Below are 18,508 nucleotides of genomic sequence, written 5' to 3' on the forward strand. Positions count from 1 at the left end.
AATTCTAGTTTAGAAAAGTTTTCAGACATTTCTTTGCTCTAGCAAGGTGGGTTTTTTTCTTCAGCAAATACTTCAGTCTGACATATACAGAACCCAGCCAGATGCATGTGGCGTGTAGAGCTATGGTTACAGTACAAGTATTATACCGCTGGGGAAAAAAAAATGGTTTGTAGGTTAAATATGACTTTGTTGAAACATAGTAGTAAAAATCCTGTACTTTACCTTCACAGGCCCAAATCTACCAATGGCAACTGTTGATATCAAAAACCCAGAAATTACAACTAACAGATTTTATACTCCACAAGTTAACAATATTTCATATACCAAAGAAAAGAAGAAAGGAAAAACTAAAAAGAGAAGATTGACAAAGGCAGATATTGGAACACCATCTAATTTCCAGTAAGGACTTTTTTTGAGTTTGGGTTTTGGTGGGTGGGTGTGGTATTTTGCTGTCAATTACACTTGCAGATGTTCAAGACTTGAATGTGTGAATGTTGCTTGTAACCTGAACTGCAGTGAATGCAAGCTGGAATGCTGTGGGGTTTAAAATCACGGTGGTTTATGCACCGGTGAGGAGTTTACTGCAACTGTAAACAAAAAATAACTTCCTATCCTAAAACAGCTTAGAAAACCATTTAGCTGCACAGAGATAACCTTATTGAAGTAGTCAGCCCAGTGCAGACTCATATTCAGCTGCAGTGGTCAACTCATTGTTATTCTTTCAGCTGTGCCTGCTTAGCTGTGCTTTGTCATGCAAAATACACGTGCGGGTCCAGACTTGGCATAAAAGCAGAAATGACATAACCATATTTTAATCTCTGGCTGCCTGTTCACAAACTTATTCCAATATGTGGGTTAGTACCTGTATTTTGTCATGGAAGTACAGCATGCACGTATACACTTCTTTGGAATGGGTTGGGTTTTTTCTAAAATTGTTTCTTGCGTATCTTTAATCCTTTGGAATAGTTATAATGTATCATCGTAAGCTTCAGTTTCATGAAACTTTGTTTTGGTCACTTTAGTGAATGAATTTGTTTTCCTGAACTATACTTTAATATTTTAATCTTCTGTGTTTTAAAATAAGCCTACGTTTTGTTAAAGCAACAGGAATTTATACAGCTTGAGTTAGTTACAGGAAAGATCAGTTTCCGTGAAGCAGTAGAAAACCAGTGAGGTTTACATACCAAGTGAATGTCTTGTTCTTTTGAACCATTATTTTACATCACATCCACTGACATGCTTTGCTGGAATAAAACTCCCTAAAAGTATTGGCATTACCAGTTAAAATAATGTTACTGCAGTGTTTTGAGAGAGTGCTCTGTAGAATGGGATAGTGGACAGAAAGGAGAGAAGGTGAAAATGGTTCCCTAACCAGACTGTGTTTAGACAATTCAGACATCAGCCATGTTCTTCCTGATCTGAGTATCAGTGAAGTGCTGCATCTGTTAGTGTCACTGAAACCAAAAAATCAGAAAAGAAGGAAGAGTAAAACAGAGAAAATTGTAGCTGGTCACTGTTGTAGCTCTACTGATACGGAGTAAAGTATATGTGGGTAAAATCGCAAATAATGTTTTGCATTAGTGTGTCTTGCTTCTGATCAGAATTTGTGGAAGGGGTTGTGCAATAGCATAGATGGAAAACAACTTCAAGACTTTGTTTATGATGTCTATCAGATTCTGACCTGGAAAAGATAAGAATAAGATGATAAAATATTTAATAAAATTAAAAAAAAAAAAGATGTTCTCGTATCATTAAATGTAACACAAAATTGTTAAGTGGTGAACCTTTACAAAAGAAGATTGGAAGCGTTTTGTTCGGCATAAGGTCTAGTTAAGTTTCCTGTAGAGTGCAGTTATGTGTCATCTTACTGTGTAAGATATGTTAATTACTGGTTTTGTATGAGCATATGGGAACTGGTGTTTGGTATTTTTAGGCATATATGCTAGTAGTATAACTTGTGTATAACTTGAGCTGTGATACTGGTGAAGACCAACACTGTCACTGGTTTTATACCTGATCAGTTGCAATCAGCAGGTAAAATTTTTAAATGCCTCTGTTAGGCAGATGTGGACTTCTAGTGTTCTGAGCAAAAATTTTGAATTCTGCTTCACAGTAATATAACTTACTGCTGTATACTTTCTTTTAAGTAACCTAAGAGTTAATTTTTTAAATGCCTCTGTTAGATGTGGACTTCTATTTTCTGAGAAAAAAAAAGTTCTACTTCACAGTAATATAATGTACTGCTGTATACATTCTTTTAAGTAACATAAGAGTTGCTTACTTGGTAAGTATTCATTTGCATTGGAAAGACCTCTGAAAATAGATGTGTTGCAGTCAATGTGTAGACATAGCTTATTTTACTCTGAGGGATGAAAAATAAATGAGAAATAAGGCTAACACTACTCCGTATAAACTTTAATATCAATGAATTGCACTAAGCTCTGAATGCTTAGTATACTCACGACCTCTTAAAAGAGCATCCTGAGTTGCACATATAAGCAGCAATAGGTGGGTGAGATTGTATTGGCTGTCAGACTGTCAATTTACATATGCCTGTTAATACACTAAATCAGATATGAGACTTTTAGGAAATGCATGTCTAATTTATATGAAGCAAGCTGTAGCTTAACATCCAGAATTCTGTAATCGATAAATCATCCCATATTTTGGTAGTGAAAGGTATTTAAATACTTAGGCAAAACAGGGGGCTTTCCTTTTTTGCCTTTTTGGTGGCATCACATTTTTACCACATCTTTTTTTTTTTTACCACATTTTTAAATTTTAAACCACATCTTTTACTTTTCTTCTTGCTCCTCAAACTAAGTTGTTAATACCAAGACCAAAACTGATCATTGAGCTGCTGTATTCTCATTAAGAAAAGGTGTGCTGTTGATACTAACAGAATCGGGCAAGAATACAAGGTCTGTTGTGCTAGGCACTGTATAAGGGCAGCAAAACAGTCCTTGTAATTTCACAAGCTTTGCCTGAACAGTGTCGGGTACTAACAGCTCACCTGGTATTTTTAAAACTCTGAGTTGGACTTCCTGAAGACCGTGTTAAATCTCTAGAACTGGCCATTGGAAAAAAAGAAGCTGAAAACATGAAATGCTGGTGACATTATAGTTCTGCTTCTATAGCCAACAGTAGTTGCATGAAGTAGCTTGGAGGGGCATGAACTCTTCCACTTTTTTAGCTGATTACAGCATCGCATCAAATAATACTTTAGTAGCTACTAGAAGCCTAGGAAGATAGCAACTGAAAACAGACCTGACTTCTCTTTGAAGGAGCTGAATAGGAGAAGGGTGATGAGAGAACAAATAGTGATGGCAGGGATGAGGAGGAGGTTTTCCAGCTGCGTGACACTGAAGACCTTGGCAGTAGCTTGAAGTACAGTTACTATATAAAGGCTAAACTCCTCCCTTGATCGCTGTGCTGTTCTTCCATCACCATCCACGTGTGCCACAGGGTGGCATGGAGCCGTCATGTTGTGCCACGGTCCATAAACTAAGGGGGGAAATGACTTCTCCACGTGGCCTTTTTGACACAAGACAAAAAGTAGGAGTAAAGGAAGCTTAACTAGTCTGAAGTGGGGCACTGAGGAGTCAGAATTCCTTAGCGTCTTAATGAGACTGGAGGTAGGAGCTGGCAGTAATCTCCAGTTATCTTGATGTCCCGTTATTTTAGTTAAGAGGTCCTTTCTATACTGATTAAATGGACTTTTCTGCTTTTTTAGACACATTGGACATGTTGGTTGGGATCCAAACACAGGTTTCGATGTAAGTAATTTAATAAGTTATTCAAGACACTGAATGTTTAAAAGCTTTAGAGGTTTTTAAATGTAAGTTGTGAAGATTGGCATTAAATAAAAAGTTAACTGTATACCAAAAGTTATAAATTGTGATTTTATAATACGGTGCAAACAGAGATGTTGGAGTGGAATGGAATAGGAGGCATCTGGGACTGAGAGGAAAAGATGCAAAACTTAAGTTTTTGTGCAAGGTACTTACCTCTCCTAGAACAGTCCTTTTTGACTGAAAAGTCAACCTAGACACATGTACTTGGCTTTGCTATTCCTTTTAACTTATATGGTCTGTGGTTTTTTTCCAATACAAGTGGTATGTTTGATTTTATTTTTTTTAAATCTAGTAAAAAATGCTACTTAAAACGAATGTATCTGACTTGCAGGTGAACAACTTAGACCCAGAACTGAAAAACCTGTTTGATATGTGTGGAATTTCAGAGGCTCAACTAAAAGACAAAGAAACTTCAAAGGTCATATATGATTTCATTGAAAAAACAGGAGGTGTGGAAGCTGTTAAAAATGAACTGCGCAGACAAGGTGGGATTCCTTTTTATTTCCGCACAAAAATTAGCAGGGCCATTTTTACCTTAAGGATTAGAGTAGAAGGTGTTGATGATGAGCAGTTTTCTCTCATCTCTGGTCTTCATGTCACTGCAGTTGCACTGGATTTCATAATGTTTCTGTACACCATACGCTATGTAAAAACGTTCATGCATGACTCATGAGAATACTTATTCCCTAAAGAATAAGGATCTTGTCTGTGTCAGTTAACTAACTTCCAGTAACAGTCTGACTGCAAAGCTATGCAGTATGTTTGATATAGATTTTTTCAGAGACTGTATGTCGCATATTTACTTATGATCTCAGTCTTATAAATAAATAAAAATCCTAGAAGCCGTATTGCTGTTGTCAGTTGTAGTAGTAGGACGTGACTGATGTATTTATGGTCCCCGTGCACCCCGGCAGCCCTGTGTAATGAGCCTTGCAACAGCTAGGGTCCTGCAAATTTTATATGAATTTTTAAGGGGTTGGTTTTTTTTTTTTCTAATTTAAAGTAAAAAGTGCTGGTTTTGAGCAGGCTGCTGCTGCAAGGAAGTTCTTAAATAAACCATTTTCTGTCTAACCTTTAAATGTGATCTCAGATGATGTATTATCTAGCTGAACATAGCAAGTCGGTCTGAAAATTACACTGCCAATGTCCAGCTTTCAAAAATCTGTGTAAAACACTTCTCAAGAGGGGTAGCGTATAAATGGCATTGACATTATTGCAGGTTGAAGCTAGTGAATAAACTGTTCAATAAACTGAAGAGATACAGATTCAGGGAACAATGACTTGTCACATTTATTCCTTAGGTCCCCCACGGTGGAATGGTATGTATTTGAGCTGCCATCTAAGCATATGCTTCAAAGTATTCGTGTTGCTGTGTGATTTCTTTCCTAGATGAGAAATGCCATCTTTAGTTCACATCTTTGACAGCAATACTACAAGTTATAGTCAAACTTCTTAGTTAAATTCCAATCAAAAATTCAGTTGTGATTTTTTTTTTTTCTCAGTAAGAAATCTGTCAGTTTCTTTATAATCTTAACTCTGTTTAAATGTTTCCAGAGTTGTTGATTCCAGACTGCTGACCATAAAACTAGATTGAGAAGACTTAAAACACTTTAAAAACGCCTATTTTTCTATTAGAAATGTGATAACTTCATGTTATGGCCACTTGCATGTATGCAATTGAAAGAAAAGCTGCCTCATATTTAACATGCATGATAATAATCTACCTCTGTGCTTTTTGATAGAGGTAGATAAAATACTCCAGTACTTCAGTGGGTTTATCCACAATTCTGTTATCTGATGTGTAGGCTTGACTGCTGTTTGAAGTGTTCTTTCTCAACCAAAACATGTTTTTCTGTGTTTATTGCAAGAATTTCTGTGCTGACATATTCACCCTGCTAGGATGCTGACTAGAGAGTTGCAGACATATTATTCTGCTCAGATAGAAGTTACTTTCCTGCTTTTTCTGCCCTTTTCCTTATTTTGGTGCTGTTGGTTGGGGTTTTTTTATTGCCAGTACCATTAATAGAAGATTTTACAAACGTTTTTTGTTAATGGCAATGTTCATATTAATGTTCATACTAATGTGCATTTATAAAAAACCTAAATTATTTTCTTGCTTTGCTTGTACCGTCTGTTTGGAGGGGGAAGGGAGAAAGGATGAGGTAGCGGTGGTCCCTCCATGCTCTTCCTTGCTCACTTCAGTTTAGTGCAGACAAGCCTTATAAAAACTCCCAAACTCTATTGGATATGACATACCTCTCTAGATATTACGAAAATAAACCACTTCCCCCGCAGAGCTGTGTTCAAAATCTACAGACACTACAGACTCTGGAGCATGACCATGTTGGGTATCTTTTCAGTAATACAGAAAAACTAACTGTAGTGCTCTCAGAGTAAGTTATATTTGAAAATATTAGCCTCCGATGGCCGAGAAGGAAACTACAGTTCTGTCGGCCAAAAAGTGGTAGGATTTTTTTAAAAATCAAGAATGTTGGCAGTATGTCTCTTGGAAAATATATAAAGTTTGAGAGGAGATTCTCCCCATACTGTTATTTTGGAGGTATGGAAAAAAACAGAGCAGTTCGTGGAACTTAAGAACATAACATGTAATTTTAGGAGGGGTATGTTTCTCTAAGATAAGCAGGGAAGGAGGCACCAAGGCACTCGTGTCTCCTACTTCCTCAAAATCCCTTTTTTTTTTTTTTTTTTTTTTTTTTTTAGGGATGTCCCTCCCTATACCAGTGCAGGTAGCCTGCTTTCTCAGCATGTAAGAGGAAGGAGGTAATAGAAGAGCTAAAGAAATACCTTCTTGAGTGTAATACCCTTTTTGTTATCAAAGCACATGAAATAAAATGTGAATTTTCTTAGTTGTATGACAGCACCTGGATTATTAAGTACCTGTGTGCAACAACCACTCGCCCTAAAGTACCATAGGCCATTAGATGCTTCATGGAAGAGGAAATTAAATGGTGCTATTTAAAATGCCATTAGCAGAGCAAGTACATTTCAAGGCTACTTAATATAGAAGTGATCCTGTGCACTGAGGTAGCCCTGCCGTTGTTTCCTTTCTACAGTTGCTGCCATAAAGATGTTGTTGGGACTGATTTTCAGTGAAAGGGACTGAGTCAATTTACACTGTGTCGTAATGCATTAGTAGTTTTTTCTTCATTGCTAGATGTTACTTCAAAAAATAGTCTCTGTAATTCCTTAATAAAATAATGGATAGATTATAAAGTGGAAATGTTATATTTCACTCTAAGTGTATTTAATAAAACTTCTTTCTCTTGCTTTGTGTCCTAGAATTTTAGAGGATTCTTTTAATATTTTTTTCTTCTGCATTTTGTCGTGAGAAATTGAAACACTGGCTTAAGATACACTTGGATTATGAAGAAAATTACTGCCATAGGACCAAACCAAGATCAATGACCAAGCTTGTTTTGCAACTTCAATTAGTCTTTTTTATGCATTGCAGTTGCTTCCCACAGTGTTGATTATTTTACAAAATACACAACAGACATAGGGGCTATATTCAGCTTGGTTTGCAATTCATATAAGCATAATCCAGAATTGGTGAAATTTGCACTGGCACAGAGATCCTTGCAAAAGGGAAAGCAAAACATTTTTCTTTCTCTGCTAATGTCTGCAAGAGTTACGGGTATTGAGTAGCCTATAATTGTAGATTGTTTTGTTTCATTTCAGCTCCACCGCCACCACCACCGTGCAGAGGAGGACCCCCTCCACCTCCACCACCCCCTCCCCATAGCTCAGGCCCTCCTCCTCCCCCTGCTAGGGGCCGAGGGGCACCACCTCCACCTCCTTCTAGAGCTCCCACAGCAGCACCTCCACCCCCACCCCCATCTAGACCTGGTGCATCAGTGCCCCCACCTCCTCCAAACAGGATGTATCCTCCTCCACCACCAGTGCATTCATCATCTGCACCTTCCGGCCCTCCTCCTCCGCCACCACCACCGGCAAGTGGGTCGTCTGTTCCTCCACCCCCTCCTCCTCCTCCACCCCCTCCTGGTCCTCCTCCACCACCAGGCCTTCCTTCAGAGGTTGATCACCAGCTTCCAGTTCCTGTAGGAAACAAAGCAGCACTCTTGGATCAAATCAGAGAAGGAGCTCAGTTAAAGAAGGTCGAACAGAACAGTCGACCGGTATCCTGCTCAGGAAGAGATGCACTGTTAGACCAGATACGACAGGGTATACAGCTGAAATCCGTGAGTAAAAAGCTCTTTCTCATCTAGGGCCTCTAGGGACTTGCAAATGGCTGCATCATGGCAGCGTGAACAGTAAATTGTGGCTCTATTTTGGGCTGGTTCATAACTTCTGGAGATTTTGAAGTGATGTGTTAAACAGTAGTACTGAGAAAAAGCTTAGAACATATACTTGCTGTAGATGAGTATTGGTGCATAAAGTCATCCTTGTTTCAAACGAATTTCTCACTTACCAGTAGAACTTAAAGAATAAATCCTACTGTGGCAATACCACAGTATCATGGCTCTAAAAAACTTTTGCAAGAACTATGAAAAATTGCTGGTCTCTTGAATACTTCAGTAAAATCATCTAAACAGCTGCAGGGGATGAGTTCAGCAGTAATGGTAGTGGAAGGCAAACACTTGTCACAGTTTGCTGAAACCAGGACAATACTAAATTTCTTCTGGCCCCCCATCTTAAAATGGGCCTGTGCTCTGCAAATGTTGAGGCTTGTAAGAAGGTTGCTGTGGCTGTGTCTGAAAAAGTGCAGCCTGTGAGTGGTGCCTCTGCTGTTCCTGCTGCAGTTCAGACTATTATATTTTTCTTGATGTCACTGAATATCTTAAATTTTGCCTGAATTTTGCCTGTAGGTACCTTTTTTCTTTTTCTTTCTTTTTTTTTTTTTTTTCTTCTTGCTCTCCTGCACTTGAGGCAGTGTAAAAAGCGTAAGGGCATGTTAATATTTATTTGCCATTACAGGTATGCAGTATCAAAGTCTACTACTTTCAGAAGGGATTATCAGCCCAAAGCAGAGCTGGTTAACAAATGCAAACAAGAAAAAGTATTTTGTGGTATATAACAAGGATAAAATAAATAATGATTATTCAGCCACACAAGTCATGCCTGTACAACCGTATTAAGAAGCTTTCAATCTAGCTGAGCACCCACTTCATGTCATAGCTGAAATATTTAATCATGAGTATGAAGTAACTACAGTTGTGTTATATGGCAAAAGAGAAAAGCTGGACTTTTTTCATAAATAAAAACTTAGCTTGAGTTAAAGAAACAAACTACAGATTCACAGTTCCTTCTGGCTGAAAATAAACTTGTTAATCTTATAAGGAAGCTTGTGTTGAAATGCACAGGTTCCATTTTGCTAATTGCATCTTTCACATGTATCCTTATTCCAAGGTATCTGATGGTCAAGAGAGTGCACCACCTACACCTGCGCCCACCTCAGGAATTGTGGGTGCATTAATGGAAGTTATGCAGAAAAGGAGCAAAGCCATTCATTCTTCAGGTGAGTCTGAAACTTTTCTGACCTCATGATGTCAGGTTTTCATAAAACGTATGTTTTTTCCAAACAGGAAAAAAGCATGGGTTACAGCTTATAGTCCAATATAGAATGTTCTAGATAGACTTCTAGTGATGGGTTGAATGGTTACAATAGTTACTTCGTGCTACTTTGAATTACTGGTGTAGTTTGCAGTAATACAGAATTAAAAATTATGAATCAAGGTTAATAGCCTTAGAAAGTTTTGTGGCTTTTTGGTGCTTTGTTTTTTTGGTTTTGTTTTTAAAGTGACTTCTCAGACTATCTAGTGGATAAAAATGAAATAAGTTGTCAAAATATTGTGGAAGGAAGGTTTTTAATGCTTTCTGTTTCTAGAAGCCAAAGATTCAGCCTCTTAAAACTGGCTTCCAGTGTGCTTTGGATGCCACCTGCTGGATGATAATCAGATAACTAGTGTTACTTGGCTAGTCCCATACTAGTACTGAATCAACTTTTTGCACTTCAGTGCTTGGAAGAAATAAGACTGCAAGAAGATTTGCATTTCTCAAATACCAGCATTGTAATAACTGCAGTTCAGTAACTGCAGTGCAGCTCTTTGGTTACACCCCTTCTGTTAAGGCTTTGTTTCAGAGCTTGCCTTGACACCAACGCTGCACTTGCAGTCTGCAGACCATTTGACTAAGTGCAATATAGTTTGTTGATTTGCTGCCTGGTGTAGTAATCTCCGGTTTTGGTACTTTACATAAACTAAATAGCAGAAGGGTGCTAAATACAACATTTTCCTAGGGAAGAAAATGTGCTTTCCTAACAAATAAGTAGTTTAATTTTAACAGGCTACAGTTTTTAAATTATGATACATGCAAAAAGTGGAATGAGTAAACTTAACGACAAACATTGATGTTGAAGTTGACATGCATTACGCAGCTTAGAATATTCCAGTAACCACAATAATCTTCAGCTCACAGATTTTTTTTTTATCTGCTTGTACAGTAAACAGAAATCCCAGTATGCAGTAAAGCTGGGGAAGCAGTTCTTAAGTTTCAGAAACTAGTCTGTCCTTGAAGTTTTAAACCCAATCTGGAACAAGCTGGCCCCTCTCACATTCTTTAAGAAGGAGTAATAAGTAGTAAATGTTAAATGGGAACTTCTGTTTCTTTTTTCCTCATAGCAGAAGACAAGATACATTTTTTCCTACCAGAGGAAAGGAGTGAGAAAGGAAACAAATTAGATTTAGCTTTCAGCCGGTATCTGTCCACATCTGCCATGTCTAGCTATCTTAAAATAGAGCATTACCAAATGTGTTGTAGTGACCTCCTTGCACTGATTGTTCTGTTTTCAGAAAGTTGTGGGAGTGATCAATAACACTTTCTTCATGTTAATTTGGTGCATGCAAGTGACTTGCTTTTTTTGTCTTACAGATGAAGATGAGGATGAAGATGATGAAGAAGACTTTGAGGATGATGACGAATGGGATGATTGATCATATATTATTATATATATATTTTTTAAGGTGAATGATATACTAAACACTACTTTCTGTCTATGGATTCTGTAAAATTATCATGTAAATGTTCTACCAATTTGCTGTATATTTTTGTTGCCTTTTGCTTTTTTATTAATCTGTGCAATACCTCATTTAATCTGTAAAGGTTTGTCATAATCCTCTGCAAAGCTACTCCCTGTTAATGTGTGCAAGTTTACACCTGGATGATCATGTACATGTGAATACTTTCCATTCCATCAATAAGGGAGTTTAAATGTAATATGTGAGACTGACAAAAACCTTAATGTAATTTAGTTATAATGCAAGAAGGAAAACACTATTTTCATACCCTACTTTTTCTGTATCTAAATTTTCTTATTAAAACCTAGTATAGCACTATGTTCTTTAAGTGATGCAGCTCTTAGTTTATTTAGCCCCTTCATTTCAAATGCAATGCTACATGAATGTTGAGGCTGGTTTATACTCTTGCATGGTTTCAAATACATCACAACATTGCAGTTCAAGTCTTAGCAGTATGCTTTACGTAAAACAAAATCACTGCAGAAATGCACAGCTAGTTGTGAAGATTACCTTGCTCTAACTGTAGCAATACTGACTGCTATTGAACAGCAGTAGTAATTACACCTTTCAATTAGGGAGCTCTCTATGTGAAGTTCAACAGGGTGGCTTTACACTGTAATAGTGATAAAGACATCTTTGATGCAGACGAGTTCAGTCTTTTCTTTTTTTCTTTTTTCTTTTTTTTTTTTTTCCCCAGCTCTTACTTTCAGAAGGAAGAAGTGTGAATTACTTGGGGGCTGTACTGGAGGCTGGCAATTGCTACAGTTTGATTTATTTTGAAAATCAATTTCATGCGGTTTTCAGGCTGAAGGGCTGCGTTTAATGCTTGCTTCAATAATGTTTAATTACTTTTTAACATTTGTAGGACATTGGTGTACTAATAAAGTAAACATAAGTGGTATTACTTTGCAGTCTTTGCGTTATGGTACACAACAAATGCTGAAACACCAATCCTACATCCATAAAGTTGGAAAGACGTTAACTCAGAATATACACTTTGAATAAGTACTGAACTTTATGGCAATATTCTGTCTTCATATGTTGGCTTTAAGGTCAAGGGTTGTGATGAAGATCAGGAGCCCAGTTCACAAGAATAGTATTTGAGTAAGTGGACAGAAAACGGGATTCTCATTTCACAGCTTGCACGTTTATGTAAGTTGTACTTTGTAGTGCAGTAAATATAGGCATATCTGCCTATTACAAAATACTAATCTATGCTACGTGGGTATTTAATATCTGCAGCATTAATTACTGTACTTACTGTAATTTTCAGGTAGTAAATCTTTTTAAAAACCACATTATCTGACATGGAATGTTTAGTTAAGTCAGTCATATTTGGAGCGTAGTTAATGCCTAGTGTCCTGGGTCTTTTGACTGTAGTCAAGGTATCAAACTAAATTTAAGTTATCAGAATTGTATTGACTGAAACCCAGTGTTGACCTGATCTTGACAGGCTGGACCTGCATGATACGGCTTGGATTTCTAACCCAGTTATAAACTAGTCTTTAGCGAATTAATTTAGTCATATGAGAAGAAAGGAAAGTTGCTGAGAAGTAGTGGGAGACGTAAGGTAGTTAAATTATTCAGAGGATGCTAACTTCCTTCCAAGAGTAATTTAAGCACATAACTTGAGGGGAAAAAAACTTCCAAGTGGTCTCACTCTCTTGCGGTAACTTTTGCGTTGCCCCCTGCTGCTATAAACGCTTCCTGCTAGCTTTGCTGCTGTAATGGCTTGAGCATCGGATCAAGTGCAAGTGCAGCCGGGGGTAGCTACGGGCAGTGGAGTTAGGAACTCGTGTATAAGGAAAATATTTGTATGGCTTTCATATAACTTCTGGCACTGCTCCCATATTGCATATAGGGCATTTTAAAATTAAGCAGATGAGGCCTAGAGGTTTTCCTACCATGCTACTTACTAGATATGTTTAGCTGTTATGTTCCCAGAATTGGAATTTCTGTAATATAGTTAATAATTAAGTATCGCAGTTCATTAATCAAACTTCTGTTCCAGGTTGTAGGATCTCTGAAGTTACATTATTGAATAAAACTTTGATTTGTAGATACTGGCCAAAGAAAGCTTTTGGTTTTTCTATTTCTTTTTCTTCACACAAAAAGTACACTCGTGGTGTCCAGGTTAATATTTACTTTCAAGTAGTGTTTGTACATGATAAATTTCAGGCATAAAGACTGCAATGGCAGTTAAGTTACTCATAACTGCATGCTTCAGCATTCTGCCACTTGCACTGTGAGCAGAAGACAGCATTTCATGATACTGGTGCATTGTTGCTAAACATTGTAATGAAGGCCTCTCTTATATATTCCGGTTAAATGACTGTCCAGATAGCCTTAGCAATTAACGAACTAGCATGAGGCTTTTGTATCTCGACACTCTATGTGCATAGACAATATCAGCTAGCCACTTGTACGTATGAAATCCGTAAGAACTTCTCAATCATTCAGTTTTCCATTTATTGAACTGAAATTTTTAGTATGTGAATTTTTGAAATGTACAGTGAATAGGATGTTGCACTGGTGGCAATTCATCATGGAGCATAATAAAATTAATTTGACCCAACTACCGTAAAACTGTGTGGTTTTTAAGTGCTAATTGTGGCACAGCTTTTAAAATGGATCTGCATATTGATTACGCACTTTAAAAGTAACTTTGGTCACCTAGCCAAGTTCACAAAGCAGTAAATAGCCGCTGTCAGATCGCAGTAGTTTTCGTGTCTCTGGAAAGTTGGATTGTGCTAGTGAATAAACACAATGAGTAAGAATGTGACACCCTGTCCTCTTGGCAGGTTTCATGGCTGCTCAGCAGCTTCTCTGGAACAGCTACTGCTGCAGGCAAGTGCAATAATCCAGCAACGTTTCAAGGTCAAACAAACATGGCTTCATTAATAAACACTCAGGGAGCAGTACTAACTAGTTAACGCCTGTCAATGAATGCTCTTAACTTACGAGGTTTTCACAAACCTAAATCTTTGTCTCGCGAGTTGTATTATTTGAGCTCAGGACACTTTCAGACGTTTGCTTTCCTTCTGCAAAGCATCTGAAGAGTCCAGCATTGCAGATTTTTATCTGGCGTACACTTTCTTTTGAAGTTTAGTACTTCTCTGATTTTTAGACCTTAAGTACAAAGCAAAGTTGGAATCATTACTTACAGGATGTGCTGAGGTATATTTCCTCTCCACTTAGTAAACCGAAGTGTAAAACATGCCTTTGAAAGGAGGCTAGTCTTTCAAATTGGGTTGTTTGTCGGGGTTTTTTTGACAGTGGCTACTTTCCCAAGTAAGATGTATGTAAAGAGAAAAGAGGAGGAGAGATCCTTTTGTTTTTAAGACACTTACAACTCCCCTGCAACAGCCTTTATCTAATCATTAGAGGAATTCCTGGTCTAATTAAAGTTCCTGAAGCTTAAGTACAGTGATAAGCAGCTTTATTTATAGAAAAGTGAAAATGGTTTAGGGAAACTTAGAAGATATTAAGCCTCTGTCTCCAAAAGGTGCGGTGTTACCCTCTAGCACTGCAGTAAGGACTCCTGTTGCTATGTATTTGTTTATTGCCTAGAGTTTTCTTGTGAGTAAGAAGACGGGAAGGGTGGGATAGTATTAACTAGAACGGGAGCAGTGAAGGTCTAATGCCCGTGTTTAAACTTGCTTGTCAGTGACAGCAGCCTGGCCCTTTTCTCTAAGGTAGTCTTTGAACGTTTGAGAATATTTATGCAGTTGTGGAGGAGACTTCTTTTTTATTCACCAAACTGCTGTGGCACATCTGCTATTTTGTGCCTGAAAAAAATAAATCATTAGTTGTTTGAACTCAGATCTAAAAGGAATGCAGATACATGTTGACAAGTAGAATCATTGCATCAATGTCCAAATATAAATGAGTTGTTTTCTGACATTTTATTTCATGCTGAATTTTACAGTTTTTGCAGGAGTAACCTGCTAGAATGAGCTAGAATAGTAATTTATTAGCTATCCAAATTTTTCTCTAATGTAGTTTTGTGTAATACCTGCAGGACTTACTGATCTATAAACAGCTTAATACACACTTGAAACTGTGAAGCTTGATATTTTACATTTAACGTGGTTTTCATCTATTAGTACTGGCAAACATACTTAAAGGCCTTTTTGCTAGTGCTTTAAAGAGTTTTTGAGTCTCTTTGGTAGGAAGTTTTTGAGCCACACACTTCATGCACGTGATTTTTCCCCTGCCTGAAGCTTTGTTGTCTTCTCTGAGTTTTGTTACTTGAACTGTATGAATTTTAAACTTGTTACTTGAGGATTAGATAAGGGGGTGTAAGAGAAGCTTTAAAAAACAGAACAAGTTCAGAAACCCTCATCACCAGCATTATATTTTTGTATGTGCCAGCCGAGGGACACAATACGATCTAGAGTTTAAAGCTTAAGAAATATGATACACAAAATATTTGCTTAAATGACGTTGGCAAGCATGCAGAATCAGGAGTTGGCCCTTCTGGATGTTGATGCCAAAAAACTAGGCAACTGCCAGAGCACTTGAGCTGGGTTTGGAGCCCTTTGTTGGTAGATGGGGCTTTCTCAGATAATCAGGATACAAGGAACACAGACTGACAAACTGTGAGAAGCTTGCATCCTTGGGTTGGTTTTTTTTTTTTGTTTTTTGGGGGTTTTTTTTACTAGATGCTGCTATTCTGGTTAGAATAGTCTTTTGGACCAAAACAGTGCTTATTTCATCATCAAGAGAAGTGATCCCCAGCATGTAGTCCTTTGCCAGTGTTAGGCCTGTTCAACTGTCAGCAAGGAATCTCTTTGTTTTTTTAATTCAAAATGAAATATAAAAAGCAGTCTAGACCCAGTTAACATAAAAACATGCTTTCTGTGGTTAGTCTCCTGCAGGTAATGTGTGCAAGCATGAAGGCAAGTGGCTAAAGCAGAAATCTCCTAACTAGTAGTAGTATTTTTCAAGGGCCTACATCAAGAATGAAAAGTTTTCACCTGTAGTAGCTTTTAGTACGTAATCCTGCCCTTAGAGAGTATGTTACTGAAATGCACTTGCTGTCCCCAAGACAGGTAAGAAGAGTAGTAGTCCTGGAGACTCTAGTGGCCCCTCTGCTCTCGGTTGTGTTACGCAGTGCTCGCGCCTGCATTTGATACTCTTGGCCACGCTAATAGTGGGTTATCCGGTACAAAACCAAATAAGTTGTTTGTATGAAAGCAGGTGCCAAGAGCACATGACAGGGAACGTCCATGGTATCGCTGTTGGGTTTGTTTTTTAAATGGGGATAATACTGATGAGTTCTCAGCATCCCATCTGGCTCCTGCTAGGTTCTGTGCTGCCCTTTCCGTATGTGAGTCGATGTAATCCCTGGATGAAAGCACAGCAGGGTGGTACCTGGGCCTTTTTGTTTCTTCACCATGTCTTTTACCAAACAGAAATAATACGTCTTTAGAAGTATTTCTAGATGAATTTTCCAAAACTTCTGTCTGAATGGCACTGTGGTCTGGAAAGGGAAATGCTGATTTTCTTGGCAGGAGGTCTCCCGGCACACTCTGTAGTCTTAGAATGCCAAGTATTTGGATATGGCACATTACATTGCTAATCTGCTCCTCAGCCAGGCAGCCCATCGCATCTTCTTGTGGAGAAAATAGTTTTTAGAAACCTACTGTGTATTATGAGTTACCTAATTCTAATGCAAGTTATCGGATAAAGCAGAATTCTTACCAGGCTAGGAAAAAAGGAAAGCTACCAACAGAATTTAAAACCTCAGCGAGCAAGATGCCTGGAAAGAAGGCACAGCCCTACTGGGGCTTTTTAGTGGCCAAAATGGAGATAAAGAGTGTTCAGAGACCTTAAAAAGAAAAAAATTCATCTGATTACAAGTCTGCAGAAGGACCAATAGAGTCCAGTAAAGCAAGATAAAGAAAAGAAAAACTGTGAAATCCTGTAGTGTTTAATGGATCCCTTTTGTGCTATAACATCCTCCATGTTTGCTTTACAGGAGCTGGGAAACTCCTGCTAAACTGATGTCCTACTCGGATAACTGAAGTGCCTCTTTCTCGCAGATACATTATCACATCTCAGCCCTTAATACTCTCAGCCATTCTGGTCTTCACTACCAATGTCTTATTCCTGGACAGCTCTCCAAGCCTCATAATAAAAATACAGTTAACACAATTGCTTAACAGATACCTTCAGCAGCCTACAGCATGCAGCTGTTGTGTAACACATGAACCATTTCAAAGTGAACAGAAGTTGTCCTGGTGTGGATTCCTCTGGGGAGAAAATGGGCTTACCTACGTACTTAACTGAGGACTACTCAGAGATATTAAATGACCAACAGAGAAAGCTTTGAGCTGGTTGCTCTAATGAGCGGTGAGAGATGGGTGGCTGGTCAAGGGATAGCTGTAATCCAAGATGCGGTCTTCAAGGAGTCGACCCAACATAGATCACATAGAAAACAAAAAAAGCTGGAATCTTTCTTTGCTGCTGGGCGCGTTTCCTGGTTCATCATGTATGCTGGCTCTCTAGGTTATGTACCTCAGAAAATCACGCAGACCTTGGCCAGCAGCTGGTCAGGATGATCATCATCGTTCTGCTATTTCATGTGAGGAATCTGCCTCCTCAATCAAGCTGCCCATCCAGCCTAGAGATGATACCTGCATTTGGAATGAGTTTAATGCAGCATTCCTCGCACCTCACACCACGGATGCTAGCTAAGTTACCTTCAGCTAGATTGTAATGCAGAGGATTTAGTGAGACCCCTGCATTCTGCCAACCAGAAATGGATTGTTGCACTGTTACCTGTAGACATAAGGCATCTCTGTTGCCTGGAGGGCTGTAGCTGCCATCCCCTGATTGAAATCAAATGCTGTGGTAGCTGAAGTTGCTGGTTGCATTCATTGTGGTTTTGCTGCCAGAACAGCCTTTCTGTTGGTCCTGAAATCCTCCGGAAGAGTGATACAGTGTGAGATCATTACAGATCTTTGTGGTTCCTGACTTCCCAATAAAACGAGACTATATGCTTCCTTATGTCCTTCCCTATTTTTAGCACAAAGCTTCTTACCTTCGACTCATTCTTCAGATGTTCTCTCTCTGCCTAGGTAGAACCAGTGCCTTCTGGAAGACAGTAGAAAGTCCAAGTATCTGAACATTTGCTATCTTACCCATTCTTTGCCATAAAACTCGTTCAGGTTGTTAGCAGGAGGGCAGAGCCCTGGATGAAGCTGCTGCTGTGGGTGACAAGCACCTCGTCTAACTGGAAGCAGATTATCTCCTTGTGTTCTTTTGGAGGAGACTCCGAAGAGTGGTGGCCATCAACAAGACTGTCTGCAGGGAGTAGTTCAGCAGCACATTCAGAAAGCTACGGTGGACTTCACTGGGGTCTTGTCCCCATGCAGCAGGCCCTGTGGCTCAGCGTTCAAGAGATTTAGCTGTGTTCAGTCTCAGAAACAGGAGATGCGTTAGTGGGAAATCAGGATGGGATGCGTCGCAAAGCAGGCTCCTGCATCTGTCCAACTCAGTATCTCCACTGGCTGTAATGAGAGTGTAGGCATCCATTGAGTAGGTGGGCATGTGTACTTCAGACACTTGGATGTAGGTGCCTTACTGAAACCA

The 18,508-nt window shown here is 38.6% G+C and overlaps 1 protein-coding gene across 5 annotated transcripts in view; it reads left to right on the plus strand.

Moving 5' to 3' along the window:
- WASL (WASP like actin nucleation promoting factor) overlaps positions 1-17,230 on the plus strand; it is a 58,167-nt gene extending 40,937 nt beyond the window's left edge. For 3 of the 5 annotated variants that reach the window (XM_056339868.1, XM_056339872.1, XM_056339873.1), the window contains 6 exons: positions 231-399; positions 3,734-3,776; positions 4,186-4,339; positions 7,554-8,074; positions 9,243-9,351; positions 10,764-13,484. In XM_056339868.1, the coding sequence (XP_056195843.1) occupies positions 231-399; positions 3,734-3,776; positions 4,186-4,339; positions 7,554-8,074; positions 9,243-9,351; positions 10,764-10,825 (1,058 nt within the window). In that variant the 3' untranslated portion in view covers positions 10,826-13,484. Of the gene's footprint in view, positions 1-230; positions 400-3,733; positions 3,777-4,185; positions 4,340-7,553; positions 8,075-9,242; positions 9,352-10,763; positions 13,485-16,892 lie in introns of those variants that run through there. The other 2 variants (XM_056339871.1, XM_056339870.1) reach the window with 2 other exon arrangements.
- Positions 17,231-18,508: the final 1,278 nt, after the last annotated feature.

Source organism: Falco biarmicus, chromosome 5 (assembly GCF_023638135.1).
Source record: "Falco biarmicus isolate bFalBia1 chromosome 5, bFalBia1.pri, whole genome shotgun sequence".
NCBI classification, from domain to species: Eukaryota; Metazoa; Chordata; class Aves; order Falconiformes; family Falconidae; genus Falco; species Falco biarmicus.